The 23,205-nt window shown below is 44.6% G+C and overlaps 1 protein-coding gene across 4 annotated transcripts in view; it reads left to right on the top strand.

Moving 5' to 3' along the window:
* Window positions 1–11,082, top strand: part of SERPINB5 (serpin family B member 5) — a 77,480-nt gene extending 66,398 nt beyond the window's left edge. For all 4 annotated transcript variants that reach the window (XM_072821240.1, XM_072821260.1, XM_072821272.1 and 1 more), the window contains 4 exons: window positions 204–321; window positions 2,697–2,839; window positions 5,929–6,096; window positions 9,207–11,082. In XM_072821240.1, coding sequence (XP_072677341.1) covers window positions 204–321; window positions 2,697–2,839; window positions 5,929–6,096; window positions 9,207–9,599 — 822 coding nt within the window. In that variant the 3' untranslated portion in view covers window positions 9,600–11,082. The remainder of the gene's footprint in view (window positions 1–203; window positions 322–2,696; window positions 2,840–5,928; window positions 6,097–9,206) is intronic.
* Window positions 11,083–23,205: the final 12,123 nt, after the last annotated feature.

Raw genomic sequence — 23,205 nt, 5'->3', positions numbered from 1 at the left:
GAATTGAAGAAGCGAACCACATTATATGAAGAACATTCATTGATTTCCACAGAAAGTTCCCATTTGTATAGTGATACAGATTCTGAAGGGGTATTCACCGATCTTGATGTTTACAAATCCTTTAGTTAGAATCACAGAAGGATGCAATGACTTGACCATGGACTTTAGGTACTTTGTGATTTTATGAGCTGGATGTTTTTCAGGAGTTCATCAGCTCTACGAAGAGACCCTATGACAAGGAAATGGAAACCGTTGACTTCAAAGATAAATTGGAAGAGACAAAAGGTCAGATCAACCAGTCAATCAAGGATCTCACGGATGGCAAGTATCCTTTCCTTACTTGGACCCTGTCTTGTCATGAATCTTTCTACAAAGCATAAAATTGAACACCTGGGGGCTTCCTCGGATGTTTTTCCGTAGTCAGGCGAAATTCTTGCCCTGCCAGCCATTTCAACCACAAGGATTCCTAGGCATGTCCTACATCATCTTGCCCTTGGCAGGAATTCCTGGTGCTTCAGTGTTGGTCCACCCGGCTGTGCTCTCCAGCCAGCCACCAGCTCCCACAGGCCCTGCGTGGTTTTGGGCAAGACCAAGTCGCTGGCTGGTTTCTCAATCTGGAAAAAAGGGCTAGGGCTTTAACCTGGTCCCTAAGGCCACCTTTGGCTCAACAATTCTACAAATGTATTAAGGAAAAAAGGACAAAAGCTTCTAGGCAATCCAACATGTATACATAAAAACCCAAATAAAGCAGAGGGGGAAATTTGTGCTCAGATCCCCCACTCCCCCTCCAGTCTGCTCTCTGCTAGTCCAGGGGCTTCTCCTGCTGCAGCTGCCTGGACCTGCCCCTGGCTCAAGGCTCCTCTCCTGCCCATTCCCCTTCCATTAAAGTTCTCTGGGAGTTGTCCTCCTTGCTAGAAAGGAATTGCAGCTAAGATGAGTCTGAGTGCTGAGGGCCGATTGGGGTCTCCCTCCCCCCAGGACTCCTTGGGACACAGAACCTAAATGTGAAGGAGTGATTGCACAGATGGACCTTTCAGGTTCTGCTACTGCCATCTGGGGAGGGACACACTTCTGGGACAGGGGAGACTTGCTTCCTGTGGGCGTGGCCGAAGGGGTCCTGTTGCGGTGCTAACTCAGGAATGACAGTCCACGAGGCAGCTGCAGAGTGAGGCCATGGACAGAATTTGGTGTTGGAGTCATTCAAGACCTGGATTTGAATCCGAATGATGCCACTTTGAACTGAGTCACTTGGGTAAAGAACCTCAGTTTACTGAACTGTAAAATGGGGCCTGATTAATTTTTACATGGTTGTTGTGAAGATCGAGTTAGATATATAGGGTAACAAATAATATATGATAACCAAGATAGTGTGCGGTAGCCACGGCTATGCAGGCACACATGCGAATGTATATATATATATATCTGTTATTGAAATGATGCTTCTTTGCCTTCCTATGTAAAGAGAAAACTGGTATAAGTAACACCGGGGTAAGCACAGTTTAAAAATTTATAAGCAAAAAGCAGTTGCTGTTTGAATTACTGTGTAACAGTTTTGCTTCTAGAATTGCCAGATAATGGTATTTTTCTATAAGGGCTTAAAAAAAATCTTTATACATTTAAGATTTCACTGGAGAAGGTCACTTCATGAAAAAAAGAATCACCTATCATTTCCCATACTTCTCTGGTCTTCACGTTCCTTCCTTAACATGATTATGTATTCAACACGTCATGTACCATTGGCAGGACACGAGCTTGGTGCAAAATGCAAATGCAGGGACCCTTATTAAAAATGTATTAAGGATTTTCAGGTGACAGAGGAGCATGAGACCAGAACAGAGCCCTGCACGCACATGTCACAGGTCCACGAAGTGGCCTTGAGCCACAGTGTGAAGATCCCAAGGTTTTAGGTAATTGAACATCTCTCAGAAAAAAATGTCTGTGCTATTCACACGTTTTATGAAGGCATTATCAGCAGGGAGCTGCTGTGGCTGTGGCGGACTGGATCCCTGCAGTAGTGACAGCGCTGACCTTGATGCAGACAGGCATCTGTGTCCATGGTGAGCCGAGCTGCAGGGAGAAGAGTGCAGGGCAGGCCTGCCTAGATGTGCTTTTCTAGCACAGTGAGCCTGGAAGGCTGCTCGGCTTCCCTGAGCCCCAGTTTCCAGAAGTATAAGATGGGGATGATGATCTGGGCCTTGCAGGAGTACTGCGAGGTCATGCACGTGAAGAGGTTAAAATTGCACCCGTGCATTTTCATTCCAGAGCACAGGCTGTGGAGTCGGAAAGACTCAGCTTTGAATCCTGAATCCGACCTTGCTTGTGTGTCACCTTGGGCACGTGACTTAACCACCAAGTCTCAGCTTCCTCATCTGTAAAATGGGGACAAGTAGGTGAAATCGTGCATAGGAAACATCCAGCACAGGATGGGCATTTGGAAGCGGTAGCTCCTGCTTTTCCTCTGGCTGTTCTTCCTCTCTTTTCCTTATCTTCCCCTCTACTGCCTCCTGGTTAGGGCTCTGGTAAGTGTTCTGGGGACAAGGTGCAAGGAGAGAGAGGGGACCCCTTCTGGAATGAGGCAGCCGGCCTGCGGAACCACGCGCGGTGACAACTCCCCGAGCACGGACGTGTGTGTGGATGCCAGGTGTACCTTGGAAGAATAACACATGCAATCTGTGCTTTCCCACAACTGTTTGCAGGCCGCTTTGAGAACATCTTGGCCGACAACAGTGTCAGCGACCAGACAAAGATCCTCGTGGTGAATGCTGCCTACTTCGTTGGGAAGTGGATGAAGAAATTTCCTGAATCTGAAACCAAAGAATGCCCGTTTAGGATCAACAAGGTATGTGGGTGGGCAGCGCATCGGAGGCTCCCAACCCGAGATGTGACAAATTCTAGCAACACACAGGACCATAGGGATTCACTCCGGTGAGGAAAGTTGAGGCACGGGAGAGCTGTGCCTTTCCTGGGACTCACAGCTGGGAGGTGGATTCTAGACAAAGAACCAGAATCCAGAGACTCTCACTCTTTTCCAGAACGTTTAGACTGTTTTGCTGGGGGTTGGCTGTCCCCCCTGGGGAGGCTGGCAAAACCCAAAACATGTTGCGGATGGTGGCTCTACCCCAGGGGTGGCAGGGCCAGCCCCCAACGTGTTCCGGGAAACAGCCAGCAAGTGCACTGGGGGTTGGTGCCCACCTCCCTAGATGTGTAATGTCTGCATTTAGGAAAGTGAGAATGGGTGGAAGGGAGGACGAATGTGTGCTCTTCCTTTATCGTTATTCAGCCATAAAGCTGGCTCATGTCACATCCTGGAGACTCAGGCTCTAGGAAGAGAATTAATAAGGATTTGAAGTGTCATTGATGGTTCAGTGTTTTCTCTGACCAAGTGGTAAAACGCTGCTGCTCAGGGCTGCGTGGAATATGCCTTCCTTTTGGATGCAGACTTTATTTCTTTTGCATTGCTTTTTTAAATTTTTTTTAATTTATTTTTTATAGGTGTTCAATTTACCAACATACAGAATAACCCCCAGAGCCCGTCACCCATTCACTCCCACCCCCCGCCCTCCTCCCCTTCTACCACCCCTAGTTCGTTTCCCAGAGTTAGCAGTCTTTACGTGAAAGGGAATATAAAGGAAGGGAGAAGAAATGTGTGGGAAATATCAGAAAGGGAGACAGAACATAAAGACTGCATTGCTTTTGTAGCCCTTGAACTCTTCCAGTGAAGTTACTAAACCTTCCCCCCCCTCCCCGCAGGTTCCCTGGTGTCTCCTTTAAGGTAGGCTAAATTGGTGAAGTTGTGTTATTAAAAGTTTAGTATAGTGCCTATTCATACAAGGCGAATACACACACACACACACACACACACACACACACACATTTCTTGGAATAGTCTTTACTTAGTCCTGTGCTCAGAAGATAGGTCTCTCAATTTATGTTTCAGAAAATGGGATTATTGTGTCCGTATTTAGTGCTGATAAGTGAAATAGATGATGGTGTTTGGTGGCCACAACAGTATGCAAATTCATATGACTAGCAGGCTAATTGATGGAGATTTTTAGACAAATCTGTATCTACTTAAAGAGAAATAAATGGAAAAATTAGCAGTTAATTTCAAAAGCAGTATGTTTTTCTACCACAGTTCTGTTTTTGGTTGTACATAGAATTAAATCTTCAACTATTTATTGACCAAATATTTGGTGAACAACTACTACGTGCTGGGATATACCAAGAAAATAAAACATGGTTTCTGCTTTGACTATAGTCTAGTTGGGCAGGGGCGGGGGGAGTGGGAAGACAGTCACATAAGTAAATATTCTAACTATGTAACATGTATTGAAATAGAAGTATTACACAAAGTAAAATATGGTCTAGCTCTGCTTGAAAGAGGTGTTGGGGAATCTTCATTTGAAGATCCCAGATAAAAGTTTTATTGCAATATTCTCCCCTAGGCCTGATAAGAAGTTTGAAATTTCCCCTAAAAGAGATTCACTTAACAGGCAAATATCCTATAGGAGGTATAGATCGAAATAAGAAGTTACACTAAATTACTATCAGTCTCTTACTCTTTAGTATGAATTAATTTTCCTTCAGAAAATCAGACTTCTCTGTAGCAGAGACACAAAGTCAGATATTAATGGGGACAGAGAGAAGGAAAAGCCTGGAGAGAAAAGCCTGGGCTCTAAAGCCCCCCCTTTTAAAAAATATTTACTTATTCATGAGAGACGCACAGAGAGAGGCAGAGACATAGGCAGAGGGAAAAGCAGGCTTCTCGGAGGGAGCCCAATGCAGAACTCGATCTCAGGATCCAGGATCACGCCCTGAGCCAAAGGCAGATGCTCAACTGCTGAACCACCGAGGCGTCTCTAAAGGCCTTTTTTGAGAGTTATGGAATGGGTTGGAGCTGGAAGGGACTTAGAGAGAATTCTGTAACTTAATATTCCCATTTAGAAAATTATGAAATAATTCAAGCAGAGAATTATAGAAAATAATAAAACAAACACCAATGTACCCAACAACCAGCTTTGTGAATCTTTAGATTTTTGCCTTGCTTATTTCAGATATTTTAAAGAAAAAAATATAGCAACAGATGCACTTGCCCTGTGAAGCCCCCTCCCATGTCCTCTCTTCTTTCCCAGAAGTAATGATCATTCGGATATGTCCTATTCCCTCATTTTACTGACAAGGAAGCTGAGGCCCAGAGATGTGAAGTGACTTCACAAGCAAGATCACAGCATCTGTTTATGTCATATCTGAGGCTAAAACCCAAGGTTCTTTTTTTTTTTTAAAGATTTTATTTATGTATTCATGAGAGACACAGAGACAGAGGCAGAGACACAGGCAGAGGGAGAAGCAGGCTCCCTGTGGGGAGCCTGATGGCAGGACTCGATCCCAGGATCCGGGATCACAGGCATCTGCTCAGATCAGTGTGGGTAGTTGTACAGAAAGAGGGCAATAAAACCAAAGGGGACCAGGGGACAAAACAAATGTGATGGTCGTCCTGCTGTATGCTGAGTTTTCTCTATTAGGGATTCTAGTAGGAAGAGCTGCGTAAGTAGATTCATGGTTGGCACTAGAACTTACTTACAAGTCAGCTCCACCAGGAATGATTTATAGAGCTTGTAATGATGAGATCTATGAAGATGAAGTCTAAGTTTGCCTGTATTTTCAGTCATATTGTCTTATTTTAATGTTTTATATAAGCAAGTACAGTATTATGTATCATTCCTGAAATACACTGAAATTAGGCATGTGAATGACATTTTGAAGAAAGTCATTAACTCTCCAGGGGCTAGTCTGTGATGGTTTGGGTCCAGGTGAGGGATTGGACCATAATGGTCTGAAACTATAACAAGAACAAATGTCTGGTGTGTGTGTGTGTATTTATGCTTGTGTCACTTGAAAAGCAAATGGTCCAAATTTCTCCTCTTACAGACGGACACCAAACCAGTGCAGATGATGAGTATGGAGGCCACGTTCTGTATGGGCAACGTTGATGGTATCAATTGTAAGATCATAGAGCTTCCCTTCCAAAATAAGCACCTGAGCATGCTCATTCTGCTACCCAAGGATGTGGAGGATGAGTCCACAGGCCTGGAGAAGGTGAGGAGGGAGGCGAGTGTTCAACGTGAAGGCTCCACCTGCCTTGACATGGAGCCATATGGGCCACACTGTGTGTGGCTGTGACACTTCCCTGCCTTACACGTCACTTGCTCCGTCATCTCCAAGGGTCTGTGGTGCTTTCCCTTTGTCTTTAATATTAAAACAGTCAACATTTACTTGGCACTTGTGATGGGCCAGGAGCTGTGAAGCCCCATATGCACCTGCTCACTGGTTTCTCATCTATGCATCAGAAGCTATCCCTGGGCTATTGTTGACCAAAGATGCTGAGGCACAGCAGGGGAGGGGTGACTGGTCCATGGTCATGTAACTTGTTAGTGGCATGTAGAATTGGAACCTGAGCCCAGGAAGTTGGAATCTGTGTTCTAAATCTAGCCTCCAGTACCTGTTATTAGTGTCTTGCATTAGTGTGGTATTTGTTACAACTGATGAGCCAATTCTCAACACATTATTCAGAGTCTGCAGTTTGCTTTAGGGTTGACTCTTTGTGTCATACATTCTACAGGTTTTGAAAACCTCTTTTATTTATTTTTTTCAAATTTAAATTTAAATTTAAAAAGATTTTATTTATTTATTCATGAGAGCAACACACAGAGAGGCAGAGACACAGACAGAGGAAGAAGCAGGCTCCCTGTGGGGAGCCTGACTCGGGACTCAGTCCTAGGACCTTGGGATCATGACTTGAGCCAAAGACAGACAGACACTCAGACCACTGAACCACCCAGATGCCCCTGAGAAGCTCTTTTAATGCATACACATATATGAGATTTTATTATGCTTCATCCTTTGTGTAGGTTATTAGAGGCACAAGGTTTAAATAGAGGTTCATTTACTTGTGAATGGTGCTGTAGCTTCCCCTCTATGCTGGCAGCCCCATCCAGCTATCCTGGACACCTACCTATCCCCCCTTGCCCCCCCTACCCCCAGCCCCCCTTCCCAGCCTTCCCAGCTCCCCTTCACCTGGGCCTCTGCCTTAGGCCAGGGAGAAGGATGGGCTCTTTGAAGGACCCAGAGGTCACCTGCTTTGTTTCCAGTCATGCTTCAGTTCCCCCTTGACTTTCCGGGGGACAGTCTAGATCTGAGTCAGTCTCTGACCTGCCTGCTGCTTTAGTGATTGTTGCACTTTATCCGTCACTGAACTTCGTTGCTCTTTTGCTCTTTTATTCACTGATCTTTCTCTTTCTCACTCTATTCCATGTGTTGGTCTCTTTTCTTTTACAATCCTTGCACTTTCCCTTTTGGGAAACACCTTCATGCCAGTTTTTTTCTGATTAAAGTACAGAATGGAAGAAACTGATCTCTTGGGTCTCGGGGAAATTCAAGAATATGTGTAGCGGTAGTCTCCTGGGACTGCCATAATGACCTGCCACAAACTCAGTGGCTTAAACAACAGGACTTTATTCTCTCTCAGTTTCAGAGGCTAGAAATCTGAGCTCAGCCTGGGTTCCTGCTGAGGGCTGTGAGGGAGGCTGTTTTATGTCTCTTCCCCAGCTTCTGGAGATGAGCTGGCAGTCTTTGACATTCCTTGGCTTGTAGATACTTCACTTCAATATTAGCCTGTCTTCACATGACTCTTCTTCGTGTGTGTGTCCAAAATTTTCCTTTGTATAAAGGCACCGGTCATATCAGGTTAGGGCTCATCCTAATGAATGCGTCTTAATGACAGCCATAGGGATCCTGTTTCCACATAAGGTCACATTCTAAGGTACTGTGAGTTAGGAATTCAATATATGAATTTGTTTTTTTTTTTTTTGGGGGGGGGGATGTACAATTTGACTCATAACACATATATAATGGAGGAGCAAAAAGCTTTTTTTCCCCCCTCTGAGTAGTCTTTTTGAGTTATGGGTGAATTTTCTTCCCTCTCATCATTTCCAGATAGTACGTGGGCAAGAGAATATACTTTTTGGCTCCAAAATTCTAGTCACTTATGTCAATCTTTTGGTCCTAATAACTTGTTGTAGATGAAACTGTAGTCACTGAAAACATAACTACCCATAGATGAACAAGAGAATCCAATGGTTCCCTCCCCGACTGAAAACAAAACAAACAAACTTGTGCCCAGTCCATGATCTTGCCGTGTTACTAATTTTTATGGGTTTCAGGTGAGTAACTTCAATGCAGAGATGCCCCATGATAGAGTAATAGTCAGGGTATTGTCATTTTCTAATAGTCAGGGTATTGTCATTTTCTGTCGTACAGGCATTTCTCCTCTAGCCAATGGGAAGGTTGGCAGGGCAAGGAGCAATCTAAGATTTGCTCAATGATGAATTTTATGACTAAACCATTTTATGCGTCATTGCATATCTCTCATTTCTAAAATCACCAGCTGAAATGGATGCATTCATCACCCCTCGTCTTCAAAAATGACCATAGACAGTTCAAGTTCTCATTTTAGAAAGAGTCACTTTAGCTTTAATTTGAGTTACTAATTTTGATGCCATGCCAAGGACATGAGTATTCTGGATCTCCTAGTAGAGAAGTTAAAATAAACATTCAAGAAATAGTCTGTATAGAAACCCTTCTAATTTTATATTCATTTGTCTATTACTTATGCAACATCATCACCCATGCATTTGTTTCTACTCTACAGCTTCAAAGAAATGCCCTCAGACATTTTAGTTTGAACGGACCACTGTTGGAGGGTGGGGTGCAGAAGAGCAGTGCTGGAGGGCTGGGTGCATCTTTGATAAGGGAAACTAGTCACATACCCAAACTGCAGGGTTGACTCCATTTTCGATGGTCCATCTGCACTGCTTCAAAACTAGGCTCACAATGGCACTTTCTCTCTTTCTTTCTTTCTTTCTTTCTTTCTTGCTTGCTTTCTTTCTTTCTTTCTTTCTTTTTCTTTTAAGATTTTATTTATTTTTTCATGAGAGACACAGAGAGAGGCAGAGACACAGGCAGAGGGAGAAGCAGGCTCCCCACAGGGAGCCCGATGTATGACTGGATCCCAGGACTCTGGGATCATGACCTGAGCCAAAGCTCAACCACTGAGCCACCCAGGTGCCCCTCACTTTCTGTTTTCAATCAAACAGGATCTTTTACTACTATGAATACAAAAATAATTTCCTCTCCTTTTGGTCCTGCAGGTTGAACAACAGCTCAACTCTGAGACGCTCTTGCAGTGGACCAATCCCAGCACCATGGCCAATGCCAAAGTCAAACTCTCCATTCCCAAGTTTAAGGTGGAAAAGATCATTGATCCCAAAGCTAGTCTGGAAAACCTAGGGCTGAAAAATATATTTAATGAGAATACATCTGATTTTTCTGGAATGTCAGAGACCAAGGGAGTGGCCCTCTCCAATGTTATTCACAGAGTGTGCTTAGAGATAACTGAAGATGGTGGGGATTCCATAGAGGTGCCAGGATCACGAATCCTTCAACACAAGGATGAATTCAATGCCGACCACCCATTTATTTACATCATCAGGCACAACAAAACGCGAAACATCATTTTCTTTGGCAAGTTCTGTTCTCCTTAAGTGGCAGAGCCCAGGTTAAGTCCCACCTAACTTTTCTGTAAACTCTGCATCCAAAGAATCACTTTCTAAATACAATAAATTGTTCATATTACTGGATCAGGAAGCAGCTGGTACTTGACATGTGTAGCCCTCACATTAATAAGCCCTTCTATTCCAATCCTTTCTTTTATTCTCCCCCCATCACCCCACATAAAACGCAGTTCTTTAAATGGAAAGGAGTTACCTTAGAGGAAAAATATGTATCTGTTACTGGCCGAAGTATCTAGGGTTATGGGCAGGAGTGCAGTCTTCCACAACGAAAATTCTGGTAAGGAGGATCTAGAGGATTTTAAAGCTTCGCCTTCCTTCACTGGGATGCAGAATGTTCTAGACATTCTCACTTCCCTGAAAGGCTATAGAAACTGGCACATGGGATCCACAAATCTTTCCTGGCTCCAGTGAAACTCGGGCACATGTTCAGGCTGCTGTAGGTCTGCAGCTCTTTTTGCTTAAACTCTGGTACCTGTGTTTTCTTCCAACTCTGACTTTTTGGGATTTTAGAAAGCTAACATGTTGCACATACTATTATGGAAGGAACTTCATTGATAGAGTCTGGGACAGCACCCTAGAAACCGACACCTTAATATTTCTGCCAGGAAACAAAGAATATTCACACAAAATGGGTAAAGACACTGAGAAGCCCATAAGTGTCAGGTTTTACTGCCAAACAACTGTGCCACCAGCTTATGAAAAATCTTTTTGTTTTCAAAACTTCTTGAAATGTTGGAAGGGAATTGCAGTATAGTAGCTGAAGTGCAGCACCTTGAGGGGAGGTTAGGTTTTATTAAAAATCCACTTTAGACCAAACATCCACCTGGTCTCTTGGTGGGTGGCAGGCCACCGCGTGGCAGGGAAGGCTGACAGGCCTAACAAGGCTTTGGGTGTCTGACAATCAGGGACTTCAAGCATGCGGGGGTGTTTAGAGTAGCTGATGAAAGAGAGTTTTGGGTGTTGAAGGAACTTGTCCCTTCATCTAATGAGATAGTGGGAAGGGGAAAGGAGCTAATCGTGCCTTTGGAAAACAGAACAACAGCAATTGGAGTCTTCTCACTGCCTTGACACGTGTGTTTGGGGTTAGTTACGGCGCATAGCTAGTTAGGAACTTACATTTGTAGTCATTTGTGAAGTTGGTCTGTTACGTTGTCTATGCTGCAAGTACACAGGTTCATTCGCTACCAAAAGAGCACATGTGCTGAAGATTTCGCCTATGTCTTCTCTGGCACTCATTGTAAATAGGTTCGATTCTTTTCTTGCTCTGAAGGTTCAATACTGAATTTCTTTTATGCTCCTGACAATAAAATATTATCGAGCTACATGTCTTATGTTTTTCCTGACACCAGATTTGCTATTTTGAAATGGAAACCAAGCCATCATTTAGAAAAGCATTCCTGTATGTAGATGCTTTTCGAGGTGACTGATGGAAAATAAAAAGGAGTAAGAATAATTACTGTCCTTATTCCCTTGTCTTCCTTTCTTCCTGCCCACTGGGCTGGCTTCCCCCCTCCCCACATTCCCTTTCATGCTATGGGAGAGGACCAGAGGACCAGAGGGTGCTGGGATGACTTACCACTTATGCCAAAGTACGCAATGAAGCGAGAGGCCTGGCAGGAGGACATAGAACTTTTATCCAGTGGAAAAGTTCAGGCCCAGCCTCAAAATCTAATTTTATTAAGTAAGCTGCATATGCTCAAAATATTTGTAAGTACATTTTCCTCAATGTAGGTTTTTTTAAAAATCAGTTATGCTATCCCTGGACCTAATATTCAGCATGCCTTTTCCTGTCCCGCTGCTGTGCTTGAATAGAGTGTGTCCCCAGTTGTGATCATCGTTGAGCACAAAAAGTGACAAATGCTCCCCAACCCACCAAAAAGAAAACAACCATTTGTGCAGGGTTGCAGGGGGGAGGTGTATGTGTGTGTGTGTGTGTGTGTGTGTGTGTGTGTGAGACCCAAACCAGGTTTGGCCACTCTTGGCTCATCATCCCCTCTTGGCTACGAGAAACAGAAAGTGTGGGATGATCACGAAAAGGTCTAGTGAGTATTTAGAGGAGGGGAGGGGTGAGTGCCTCTTTAAGCCAAGTGTTCAGGGAGCTGAAAGTGTCTCCTGGAATTTGGAAACCACAGACACTTTTGATTAACTCTTGCCTGGGAGACTCTAATCCATTGGTTTTCAACTAGGGGCAGTTCTGTCCCCAAGGGGACATTACATTATGGTTAAGAATTCTCAACATTTGTCCAGAACAGGCCCAGGGCAAAGAATGCCCACTCAATGCTGACAGCACCAAGGTTGAGAGAGCTGGGACCCTATCTACAGGACAGATAGATGCGGGTTAGGGGGGGTCCCTGAAGCGGAGCAGAGAGAAGTAGCTGCAGAGGGTGTGCTGGGTGGGTGCCTGGGGTCAGCTGCAGTGCGATGGGCTGGGAGCCAGGCTTGAGTATTTTGAGACTCTGCTCAAAAGCTCTGCCCAGTGAGGGTGTGTGGTCTCCAAAGAGCCCACCAGAGCATCCTGTGAGAAAGAGGCAGCATTTGGTGCCTCTTGTGCTAGATTCCAACTGTACCAGTGAGGCAAAGTCCCCCCCTTCCTCCCCTTGTCCCCCAACTGGGGCATTGTAAGGAGGAGCAGAAGAGCAGGGTGAGTAAATGTCAGGGGCGCCCACCTCCACTTCCTTCTCCTGTGGGTTGGTGAGCCCGAACCAGACCCCAGCAGTGGTAGATGGAGAAGCTTTCAATCAAAAGAGGGTCTGAAGCTCTGATTGAGAAGAATTCAGGGCTTTTTCATTTCTGAAAATGTCTTTATGGATGCATGAAAGTGACGGGAGAGGTGTTTGTCTAGGGCATGTGGTTTAGGGGCTTAGGTCCAAGGCAGGGGACGGTGTGGCAGCGTGGACTTGAGTGGACAGTGCCATTTCCCCAGCACCTGCCCAGCCTAGTTCGCCAATAAACCAGTTACTCACTTAATCATCACAACAACCATATGAGGAGGAAATCGCAACCCTGTTTTATAAATGAGGATGGATGCGTAGTCAGGGCAGGGGCACGGAGCTGGTGGCAGCTGATGGCCAGATTTGAACCCCTGCAGATGGAGTCGAGAGCTCGAGCTCTGACCTCGATGCCACCATCTCCTCCCGGCACTTAGCTGGTGACAGGTGCCCCCCTCACGTGCCTGAAGACTTCCTCTCTCCTCTGTATCGTCTCTATTTTGGAGTTCCCAGATGTTTGTCTTATCCTAGGGGTCCTTTTCTTGTCAACCCAACCTAGATGCAACGGGCTCAGTTTGGTACACTTATAGAGCATCTTTTATGGGCCAGGTGGTGTAGGCCAAGGGGCTTTGTGGATGTTACTACATTTACTTCTTCTCACAGTAACCCTGGAGTTAGGGGCCATGACCATGTATTTTAGGAGGAAATATGGGCTCAGAAGAATTGCGTAAAGCCTCCAAACTGGTGGTCAACAGAGTATGTTCGTAGCTCTGTCTGACCCCAAAGACTACACTCCTTCTCCTGTGACTTATGGCCCTTGGACCCCAGGCAGTCTCCCCTGGATGGCTTTGCATCAACTCGTGCATCACATGGGACCTCAGGCCACTCAGTGTTGCCAAAGCAAAGTCTGTCTCTGTCCTCCAGGAACACGGGGCAAGACAAAACTGCTCGGCTGGTCCCTGCGCTGGTCCCCATCAGGACACCGGGAGCAGCAAGGCCTCTCTCCTGCCCTGTGGAGCTGCAGAGGCAAACAGAGGCATTTGTTGGCAGGGTAGCATCTCTCTGCTGTGATGGATGGGTCTGGAACACAGTGACAAGGAAGAGGGATTTCAGAAAGGCCTGGAGCTTTAGTCCAGATGGGGAAAGACAGAGAGAAGGCAGGGAGCCCACAAGGGAGAAGCACAGACTCATTGTGTATGTAAGAAAAACGAGGTGCTGTATGCGAGGCTCAGTGTGGTGGACCTGGAAGGAAAGAGCAGGAGCCCAGATTCCATGGCTGCACAGCAGGCCCAGCACCAGGCGGCCTGATGACGTCTGTGTCCAGGGCTGTGGGGCCCATGCCAGAGCTACCTTGCCATGGCCAGGTACAAGGTGGGCACATAAAAATAGTGCTAGATTCCAACTGTACCAGTGAGGCAAGGTAGCTTTGATGTATTTAGACACACACAGACTTGGGAAATGGGATTATTGAGCCATATGCAAATATTTAGCCAGTTTTCCAAAGTGGTTCTCCCCCGTTCCTATCCTTTATTGGTATTAGTATTACTATTATTATAATTATTACGGTAATTATGGTAGTAGTACATTATAATATAAAACAATGCTGGTAGGGTGTTACTAGTATTCTTATTATTAAATAATTATTATTAATGATTATTTTTTCAATTATGACTTTTATCAACCCCACTGCCATTTATGAACTGGGCACCAGGCTAACCATGGCATGTATTGTAATTCAGCTTCCACAACAATCCTGAGGACCAGCTTGAGGGGAAAGGAATTGAGGTTTCCAAGACGTGAACAAGCTTGCTGAACACGTGTGGCTGGTAAACTGTGTTGCGAGGATGGAAATCCCTGCTCTGGGGACTCCAGAGCCCCTATTTTGAATCACAATGCATTTGATTCCATTACAAATTTTTACTTGATGAATTCAATCATTTACCCTGAAGGGCAGATTTTATTCTCTTTCTGTTAAAGATGAAATATTGTATTAAATATAAGGCAAATGAATGTAGGTAAAGATAAACCTTAGCTGAGGATTTACATAGGGAGCAAAGCTTCTAGCAACGTTTACTTTTCAAACATTTGTTTCCATGTAATATATTTTTTAAAAATTCGGAGCTCTTTCCTCGGGGGTCATATCGGTCACGTGTATGGCCTTTGCTTGCTCTTCACACCAGATTTGAAAGGCTTCTCTGTTGTAGTTTTAGCTCTTACCTGAAACTGCTTCTGCAGCATTCTTGCCCTCAGCCCCACCCCACCTGCAGAGGATTTAGTTGATGGGCGTATCCCTGTTCCAAGGCGTCTGTCTCCGTTCCCATCCTCTGCCCCACAAAGTGCCTCCAGTATGTGAGAGCTTTCAAGGAGGGGATCAAAGTGTGCTACTAAGAGTAAATGACTGCTCCTCACCCAGGTCCTGGAACAGAATGAGTAGATGGTGCTGTTCTCCATTAGAGATGAGATAGGTACAGATGTGTCACTAGAACTCACCACCTTTGAGGAGCCTTGTCAGACCCGCGTAGCTTGGACTGAGCCCTGCCTGTCTCTACCGTTCCTTTGGGCCTCCTACCAATAGTAAATATTAATATATACTTTTGGGGGACACGTGGGTGGCTCAGTGGTTGAGCATCTGCTATTGTCTCAGGTCCTGATCCTGGAGTCCTGGGATCAATTCCCACATCGGGCTCCCTGCAGGGAGCCTGCTTCTCCCTCTGCCTATGTCTCTGCCTCTCTGTGTCTCTCATGAATAAATAAATAAAATCTTAAAAAAATAATAATACATACTTTTGATTGATGGGAAAAGAGCATCTGATTGGGCAGGTAATTCAGGTGCTTGGGTTGTTTTGCCGTCTCTTAGAACTAACAAAGCCATCTTTGCTGACTTAAATTAATATTTCTGAAATGAGTCTGGAGGTCAATAGCTCTGTGGGGGTGAGAAGCTGCTATGAAAATAGGAATCTGTGCTTAAAAAGTCATGCATATGTTGTGTTGAACAAAGTTAAACAGGTTCTGCAGTACTTTCTAAGCGTTTGAGAAGTCGGTATGGCAACTCTCTGGGGGAGCCTTGCCCCTTAAATTTGTGTGACCCTAAGCCTGCTAGTTACACTCTATTTTGGAGGACTATTGTTTCATGGTGCAAGTTTTAGGAAAAGTAAACTTACCCAGGACATCCAATTGAGGATAAAAATCCAGACTCCAGTTAAGGAGAAAAATCAGGTTCCAGGTGGATGCTGAGAAAAGAGCACTGGCACGGGAAGCAGGAAGCCTGGGTTCCAATATCAGAGCCAATCACCCCTTCAAGGGCTCAGGTGCTACTTGAATACAAGAGAGAGACTTTATCTCAATGATCACTGAGATTCCTACTGATGGCAGTAAATCCCCTAGAGCCAAGACAGAGCTTCTCTACCTGAGCCAGTCCTCACTCATCCATCTATGTAGACCCAACCACCACCTCCAGCCTCAAGAGCATGGTCAAGGGTCCACCTGAGCTGACTCTTCTCTTTGACATTGGGAACCAAGGTTGGCCTTCCCAAGGTGAAGGGCTATTATTGCTCTTGGCCCCCCACTTAGGCAGGGGACAGAAACACCTGAGGCGAAGACTTCATGCCAATTCTAGGACCTCACATTAGTGGTCAAATGATTCTTCTCCAGTAGTCCCAGAAAGGAAGTTACTGAGGCAGGAAAAAAGTGTTAAGGCAATGAAACCAGCTGCTTCTCCCCAACATTACATAGTTTTGTTTTTCTTACTTATAACAAAGACTTGGCTCTTTTCCTACAGACTACTCTGTCTCTTCCCCTTCATTTGCATGCCCCCTACATGAGTGCCACTGCATGTGGTTGTATAGGTTGATAGCTGCACAAGGGCACCCTAGTGAGAGGGTAGGGGGCTGACAGCAAGCTGGGCTTCCATTCACATAGCAATGCACCAGGGTGTGGGGCTGCATCAGTCTGAGGAAGGGTCACCTCTTCTGAATTCACACAGAGGTGCTGTCCAGGCCAACAGTGGCCCTGTTCAGTACTTGGTGAAATGTACAAAAGAAATGAAAGCATCATCACGTCATCATTATTTCCCTTATAATTACCATTGCTGATAACATCATCACCACTTCAATATTTTACTTTGTTAAGATGACGATCCTTATGTAAAATTAGGCCAATTAGAAGTAGATGGATTTTCCCTTGTACACTGTTGGTGGGAATGTAAAACGGTGCAGCAGTGTGGAGGCTCCTCAAAACATTAAGAATAGAACTACCATATGATCCAGCAATCCCAGTTCTGGGGATTTATGCACAAGAAGTGAAATCAGGATCTCAAAGAGGTATTTGCACTCCTAAGTTCACTGGAGCACTATTCAAAACAGCTAAGAGACAGAAACAGCCTAAATGTATGTATGTCAAGCACTAGTTGCAATGAGCATCCTGCTTGCTGTGCCTACCAGTTGAGACCTGACTCAGCTTTTTGGTTTCACCCTGGCCCCATCCTCGGTTAGCCTTTGTCCAAAAGGGGTTCTTACCATCACCATCTTCAGTTCTATCACTTTTTAGGGAAAAATGCATGGATAAAGGGAGTTTTATGCCAAAGGACCAAGCTCGGACACTGCAGGAGCTCAGCACTTCATGCCCTGCATGCTAGTAAATGGGTCCTCTTTCCTTTCCCAAGAGCCTGGTTTTGATTACTAAGTTTGACCAAATGCTGAAGGTAGGTCATGGGGAACTGAGATGAGCTGTGTTCCCCTGTCCTTAATTCTTATTCTTTGCTGACTGAGGAGAAAGCAAAAACTAAATGGGTAGGGTAATTAGGTCAATGGCTTTCCAGGTAGAGAACAGGTTTTCCCATTCCTGGCAAGGCATCATCGCCAAGTTGCTGGCCCGAGAGTCAGCCTGCCTGAGCTGGGGAATGTGGGGCCATCCTGAGCGTCATTCTCTTTGCCATAAAATTAATCCCAGTGGGAACACAAGCACTAATGATGGAATTACAATAGGCAGTGAAAAGGCTTGACACTTCCATTTTCAATAATTTTAAGTGTATCAGGCTCAATAATGAATTTCTTTCTTCTTTTTAAAAATTGTATTGAGTATCCAATAGGCAAGACTGCTGCTCACCTGACTATGAAACCACTGAAGTGGGCTACCATTTCCTGCCACCATCTTGTCCACAAAGTCATCAAGAAAATCTTCATTAACTCAATGGTTCATTTACTCATTTGATAAACAATTGTGTTAAACACTGGTCAAAACGTGGGGAATGAAAAGTATGAATAAGACGCAGAGGCCACAGTCATGTTGGAAATAAGCAACTGGCTAGGATAGGGTAGAGGGTCTTAGCACAGATGGAGGACTTCCAGCCCAGGTGCTGGAAGGGATCCTCCAGCATCTGAACGAGTTTTACTTTTATTTTTTAAAATTTATTTTTTAAAGATTTTTAAAAATTTATTTTTGTGAGAGAGAGAGAGAGAGAGAGAGAACATGGGGAGGGGCAGGAGGAGAAGCAGGCTCCCCGCTGAGCACGGAGCCCAATGTGGGGCTTGACCCCAGGACTCTGGGATCATGACCTGAGCAGAAGGCACTTAATCAACTGAGCCACCCAGGTGCCTTGAACTGAGTTTTAAGGATCAGCAGGCATTACTCAGGTGAGGAAAACAAGGGAGGGAATAGTATATGCAAAGCAGAGAGGTAGGGGGTTGGGTGGAAGGTGTATGAGAAACTCCAGAGAATGTTAGCTGCTAAGCTCACTTAGCATAATGACCTCAAAGGCTGTTCCATGTGGTCTTGAAAGGCAGGGTCTTCTTTTTATGGCTGAGTAATATTCCATTGAATATATATGGACCACATTGAGAAGGGACTTTTTATGCAGCACTTTCAGAAGTGTCATTTTTCATTCATATTCATGTGACTATTTTTCTAAATTAATGAACAAGTTTTCAGTTCCAAGTTTTTTGTGCGCAGAGGCCAAGTGAAGCAACAGCTAGAGATATGTTGGTTCCAAAAGCAGAAGAATGCCCCAATTACATGATGTGAGCTTTGTATCAGTGTCACAAAGAGTTTCAAATAGAAAATAATTTGTGTCAATTTCAACCATGGGTCTTTTTTCTTTCATAGCTTTGAGAATTTCCATTTATCAAATGAAAAACATCTGACATGAACTCAATTGTAAATTTAGTTAAATCATTCAACATTGAAGATAAAATCATTTTTGTAGTGATTACAGAAAGAAATTTTGGTGGACCTCAATATTGTAATGGAAACAATTTTCTTTCCTAAATTAAAAAAAAAAAAAAACACCCCATGAGAAAGCAACAGACTTGAATTGTGTGTGGTGTTCATAAAATTCATAATGGTCTCCAAAAATATGCTGTGCTGCTCTATCAAAACAGAAGTGGCAGTTGTAAAAATTTATACATTTGTAAACATACACACAGTAACTACAGAATTTTTGTGATGCCATCATCAGATGGAATTTGGAAATGCTTGTTGTAATTGAGGTGCAGGCGCAGAAGCGCATCTGGGTCCGGGGGTTCCAAACAGACCAAATTCAGCCACTTGCTGCTGACAAAGTCCAGAGGTAAAGAGACGAGGGTTGGTGAAACAAGAAAGGAATTTATTTCAGTGATGCCAACACAGGGAAGACAGTGGGCTAGGATCTCAAAGACTGTCTCCACAGTGCTAAAAATTCTTCTAGGTTTATAAAGGAAAATGTGGGACAAAGGTCGGTGGGTAGATGCAGGGGGCAGTGAAGGTCAGGTTGATCATTGTCTTGGGGTCAATCACAGTGGGTCTTGGCAGCTCAGGGCAGCCCTTATGGCTTGATGGGTTAGTTTCAGTTCCCATCCGGGGATGCTTTGCCTGCTGGGTCCTCTGTCTCAGTGAAGAGATATACTGGAAAGAACTTAATCAGTTAGAAAGTACAGACCGAGGTGAACATGGAGGTGGTCAATGTCTTCTTTCGCTGAGTCTGTGAAGAACTATGCTGTAAACCAAGTCATGGTCTCCTCATGCCCATGTCTTAAGGTTTTCTTCTTGTTTTTTTTTACAAATGAATTCTTTATCTTTTGGTTGCATTTTGTTTACCATCAGCTGGAAGTCCTTAATCAAAACATCCCCAAACCTCAGCTTTTGATGCCTTTAGCTAATTGCAAGTATTGAAAACAAAACCTGCAGACAGGAGGACATTTTATTTATTTATTTATTTATTTATTTATTTGTTTATTTGTTTATTTATTTATTTACTTACTTATCTTTTTTATTGGAGTTCAATTTGCCAACATATAGCATAACACCCAGTGCTCATTCCATCAAGTGCCCCCCTCAGTGCCCGTCACCCAGTCACCCCCACCCCCCCACCCACCTCCCCTTCCACCACCCCTTGTTCGTTTCCCAGAGTTAGGAGTTTCTCATGTTCTGTCTCCCTTTCTGATATTTCCCACTCATTTTTTTCCTTTCCCCTTTACTCCCTTTCACTATTTTTTATATTCCCCAAATGAATGAGACCATATAATGTTTGTCCTTCTCTGATTGACTTATTTCACTCAGCATAATACCCCAGGAGGACATTTAAATTAATTTTGGAAGAAGAAAGGAGGAACTGAATGTATTTAAGAACAAGAGTCACTCAAATGTGTGTAAGATTTAGTTTTGACTGTGCTTTAGAATATCTCAGCTTGTGGAAAGAATCTTTGGATAGAACTTGGATTTTCATTCTCTATACATTTCTATTTTCTTACAGGAATAGAACACAAATGAGGGCCTCCATTTTGCACAATCTGAATTTAGTGGTGTGTTCAAAAAGATCATAGACATAACTTACTTGACAAGTTTTGGGTTGCAGGATAAATGTTCTCTGAGGCAAAGACACCACAGCTATGGCACTCCTGGAGCTGGGTGCTTTAGTATGGAACTACAGAAAGTTCGAATTGAAAATATCACTCCTGCTGCAGAATTAGCTCTGAGCTTACGTTGCCACCTGTAGAAAGACTATCTTTTCAACAATTTCCATTTTATTCATCATAAAATGCAACTTTGAAGATTTCTGCCAGTTTTATGAAAGAATTAAAAATGAGTCCTATTGAGAAACGACATTCGTCAGAAAATAACCTGTGACACAGGTTTGGAGAGCAGTACCTCTCCCACACTGTTTAAATGATGCAATAATTATTCTGCTTACATTTATGCTATTTCTTTTAATACTCAGATAATCATTTCGTGGAGGTTTTTTTCATTTTTCACATTTTGCTTAGTGTGCACAGATGTCATGCTATTTGAAAAGATAATTTTAGTTTTGAAAATGGATTTCGTATAGAACTATTTTCAAGATCCACCCATAAAATAAAACCAGTTTGGCAGCCAAGTCAAGACCTCACATAGCTACATCTCTGCCTGTGTCTGTCTGTCCATCTTTCACCATTTCTGGTGTCTTTTTTTACTCTCAGATTAATTGCAGGGTCACACTGTTTATCAAAGACAATGTGGAAAAAAAATTGCTTTCTCCTGAAAGTGTCAGGGAAGAAGACAAAGAGAAGGAAACCTGGGATATGCGGTGGGATCGTCAAAATACTGTCAAGACAAGGGCTCCTCGTCCTTGTGGTGCTTTGTCTCTGTGTTGGCCTCGGGTGGGGTGTATCGTCGGTGGTAGTGCGAGGCTGGTTTTGGTGGTTATCTCAACCCCGGCACCATAGGCTGAGTTTGTGTCCATGTCAAGGTTGATGCAAAGGCTGAGTTCACGTTGAGGATGGGCATTCGGGAGAAGAAGATTCCGGACCTCGGGGTATCTGAGAATTTACACAGGCCTTGGGAAAGCAGTGGACATGCTGCAGGGGAGGAACGCAGATTTGATCCAAACCTTGTCCTAAGGAGCAGGGAGACGGCAGGGACCCCTGGGTCCCAGTCTGGGTGGGACAGTGTTCGGCTTGCACAGTCCCTGGGAGGCAGCGCCGCGTAATGAGGCCGCTGGCCTGGGAGCCCCGAAGCCAGCGACTGGTCCCCGCTCTCACTGGGGAAGTCATGGGGAAGTCTCACTTGTGGCCTATGCTTCCTCTGTAAAATATATCTTGAAGGTTCGTCCGAATCCCAATCCAACGTGATTGATTATCAGTTAGGAAAATCGGTCTTGGGCAGCCCTGGGGAGTTCAGTGGTTTAGCGCCGCCTGCAGCCCAGGCTGCGATCCTGGAGACCCGGGATCGAGTCCCGCGTCGGGCTCCCTGCGTGGAACCTGCTTCTCCCTCTGCCTGTGTCTCTGCCTCTCTCTCTGTGTTTCTCATAAATAAATAAATAAATAAATAAATAAATAAATAAATAAATAAATAAATAAATAAATAAATAAATAGATAAATAGATAGATAGATAGATAGATAGATAGATAGATAGATAGATAGAAAAAGAAGGAAAAAAAAAAAAAAAAAAAAAGGAAAGCGGCCCCCTCCCGGCTGCTCAGCGCACCGTCCACGAGGTGGCGCTGCTCGTCACGCTGCCGCCCGGGACTCCGGCAGCTGCCGCAACCGCTCGAAGGCTCCGTCGCCAGGCCCTGCACCTGCTTCTCCAGGACGTGCCCCAAGTGCTCTCTTCTCTTTGCCGCCCAGACGCAACACCCTTCCACTGTCCCCCTGCCTGCCCCCCAAGTGTTAACGTTCCTTAGCGTCTCAGTCCGGGGCGCCTTTGGTTACCGATGACAATTACCTGGCCTCGGTCATGAGCTCTGCGCTGACCGCGCCCCAATCCGTCTCTGCGGGGCCTCCTTGCGGAGCTCCGGCCACCAATATCCACGCGCCCCGAGCACACCTACATGTCACACGGACACCCCAAGCTGAATTCACCTGCCCCTCTTTCCCTGTTCTCTTTCTTTTTTTTTTTTATTAAAATTTTTTATTTATTTATGATAGTCACAGAGAGAGAGAGAGAGAGAGAGAGAGGCAGAGACACAGGCAGAGGGAGAAGCAGGCTCCATGCACCGGGAGCCCGACGTGGGATTCGATCCCGGGTCTCCAGGATCGCGCCCTGGGCCAAAGGCAGGCGCCAAACCGCTGCGCCACCCAGGGATCCCCCCTGTTCTCTTTCTTTGTGATATGGCTGTACCATCACCCAGAGGTCCTAACCGGACTGCACAATTTCCACAACGATTCTCCTCCTTTCCCCACACAGCCAATCACTACATCCTGATATCTTTCAAATTCACCCACTATCCTGATCCAAACTCCTTGGGTAATAGAAACACAACTCTATCTGGAGTGTCTCTTGTCTTTCTTTTCCCTCATCCATTCCCCAGTGTGGCCACATGCACATGTTTGCATGTACACGCACATATGGAAGTGTACGACACACATGCATGTATGTATACATGGGTATATGCTTGCATGAAGAGAGATTTATAAAGACATGTATACAGGGGCACCCGGGTGGCTCAGTCGGTTGAGTGTCCTACTCTTGATCTCAGCTCAGATCTTGATCTTAGGGTCTTGAGTTGAAGCTCCCCATTGGGCTCCATGCTGGGCATGGAGCCTACTTAAAAAAAAAAAAAGAAATGTATATAAATATATATATGTTTATTTACATATTGCCTCCTCCTCACCCTGGTGTAAGGTGAATGAAGGCAGAGATCTCGTCCACTTTGTTGTATGTTCCATCTCCAATGTCTGGTACATAGTAAGTGCTCAGTATTTGTTGAACAGATATTCCCCATTGAACAGATAATTGTGGCTGGAGGAATGCTGTATGTTGGTTGTCTTAGATATTGTCTTAGATTTTTTTTTTTGTTTTTATAGTGGGAAGAAAGAAATACTCAGATCAGAAGAGTCTCATATTTCAGAGCCTCCTAGGGAGGAAACCAGGTTGAACCAGTTTCCTGGCCACAAACTCCAGGTCATTAAAAAATTTCATT

The sequence above is a fragment of the Canis lupus genome, chromosome 1 (assembly GCF_048164855.1).
Source record: "Canis lupus baileyi chromosome 1, mCanLup2.hap1, whole genome shotgun sequence".
Classification (NCBI taxonomy): domain Eukaryota; kingdom Metazoa; phylum Chordata; class Mammalia; order Carnivora; family Canidae; genus Canis; species Canis lupus.
Note: the sequence above shows the minus strand (reverse complement) of the source record. Positions and strands in the feature narration are given on the sequence as shown.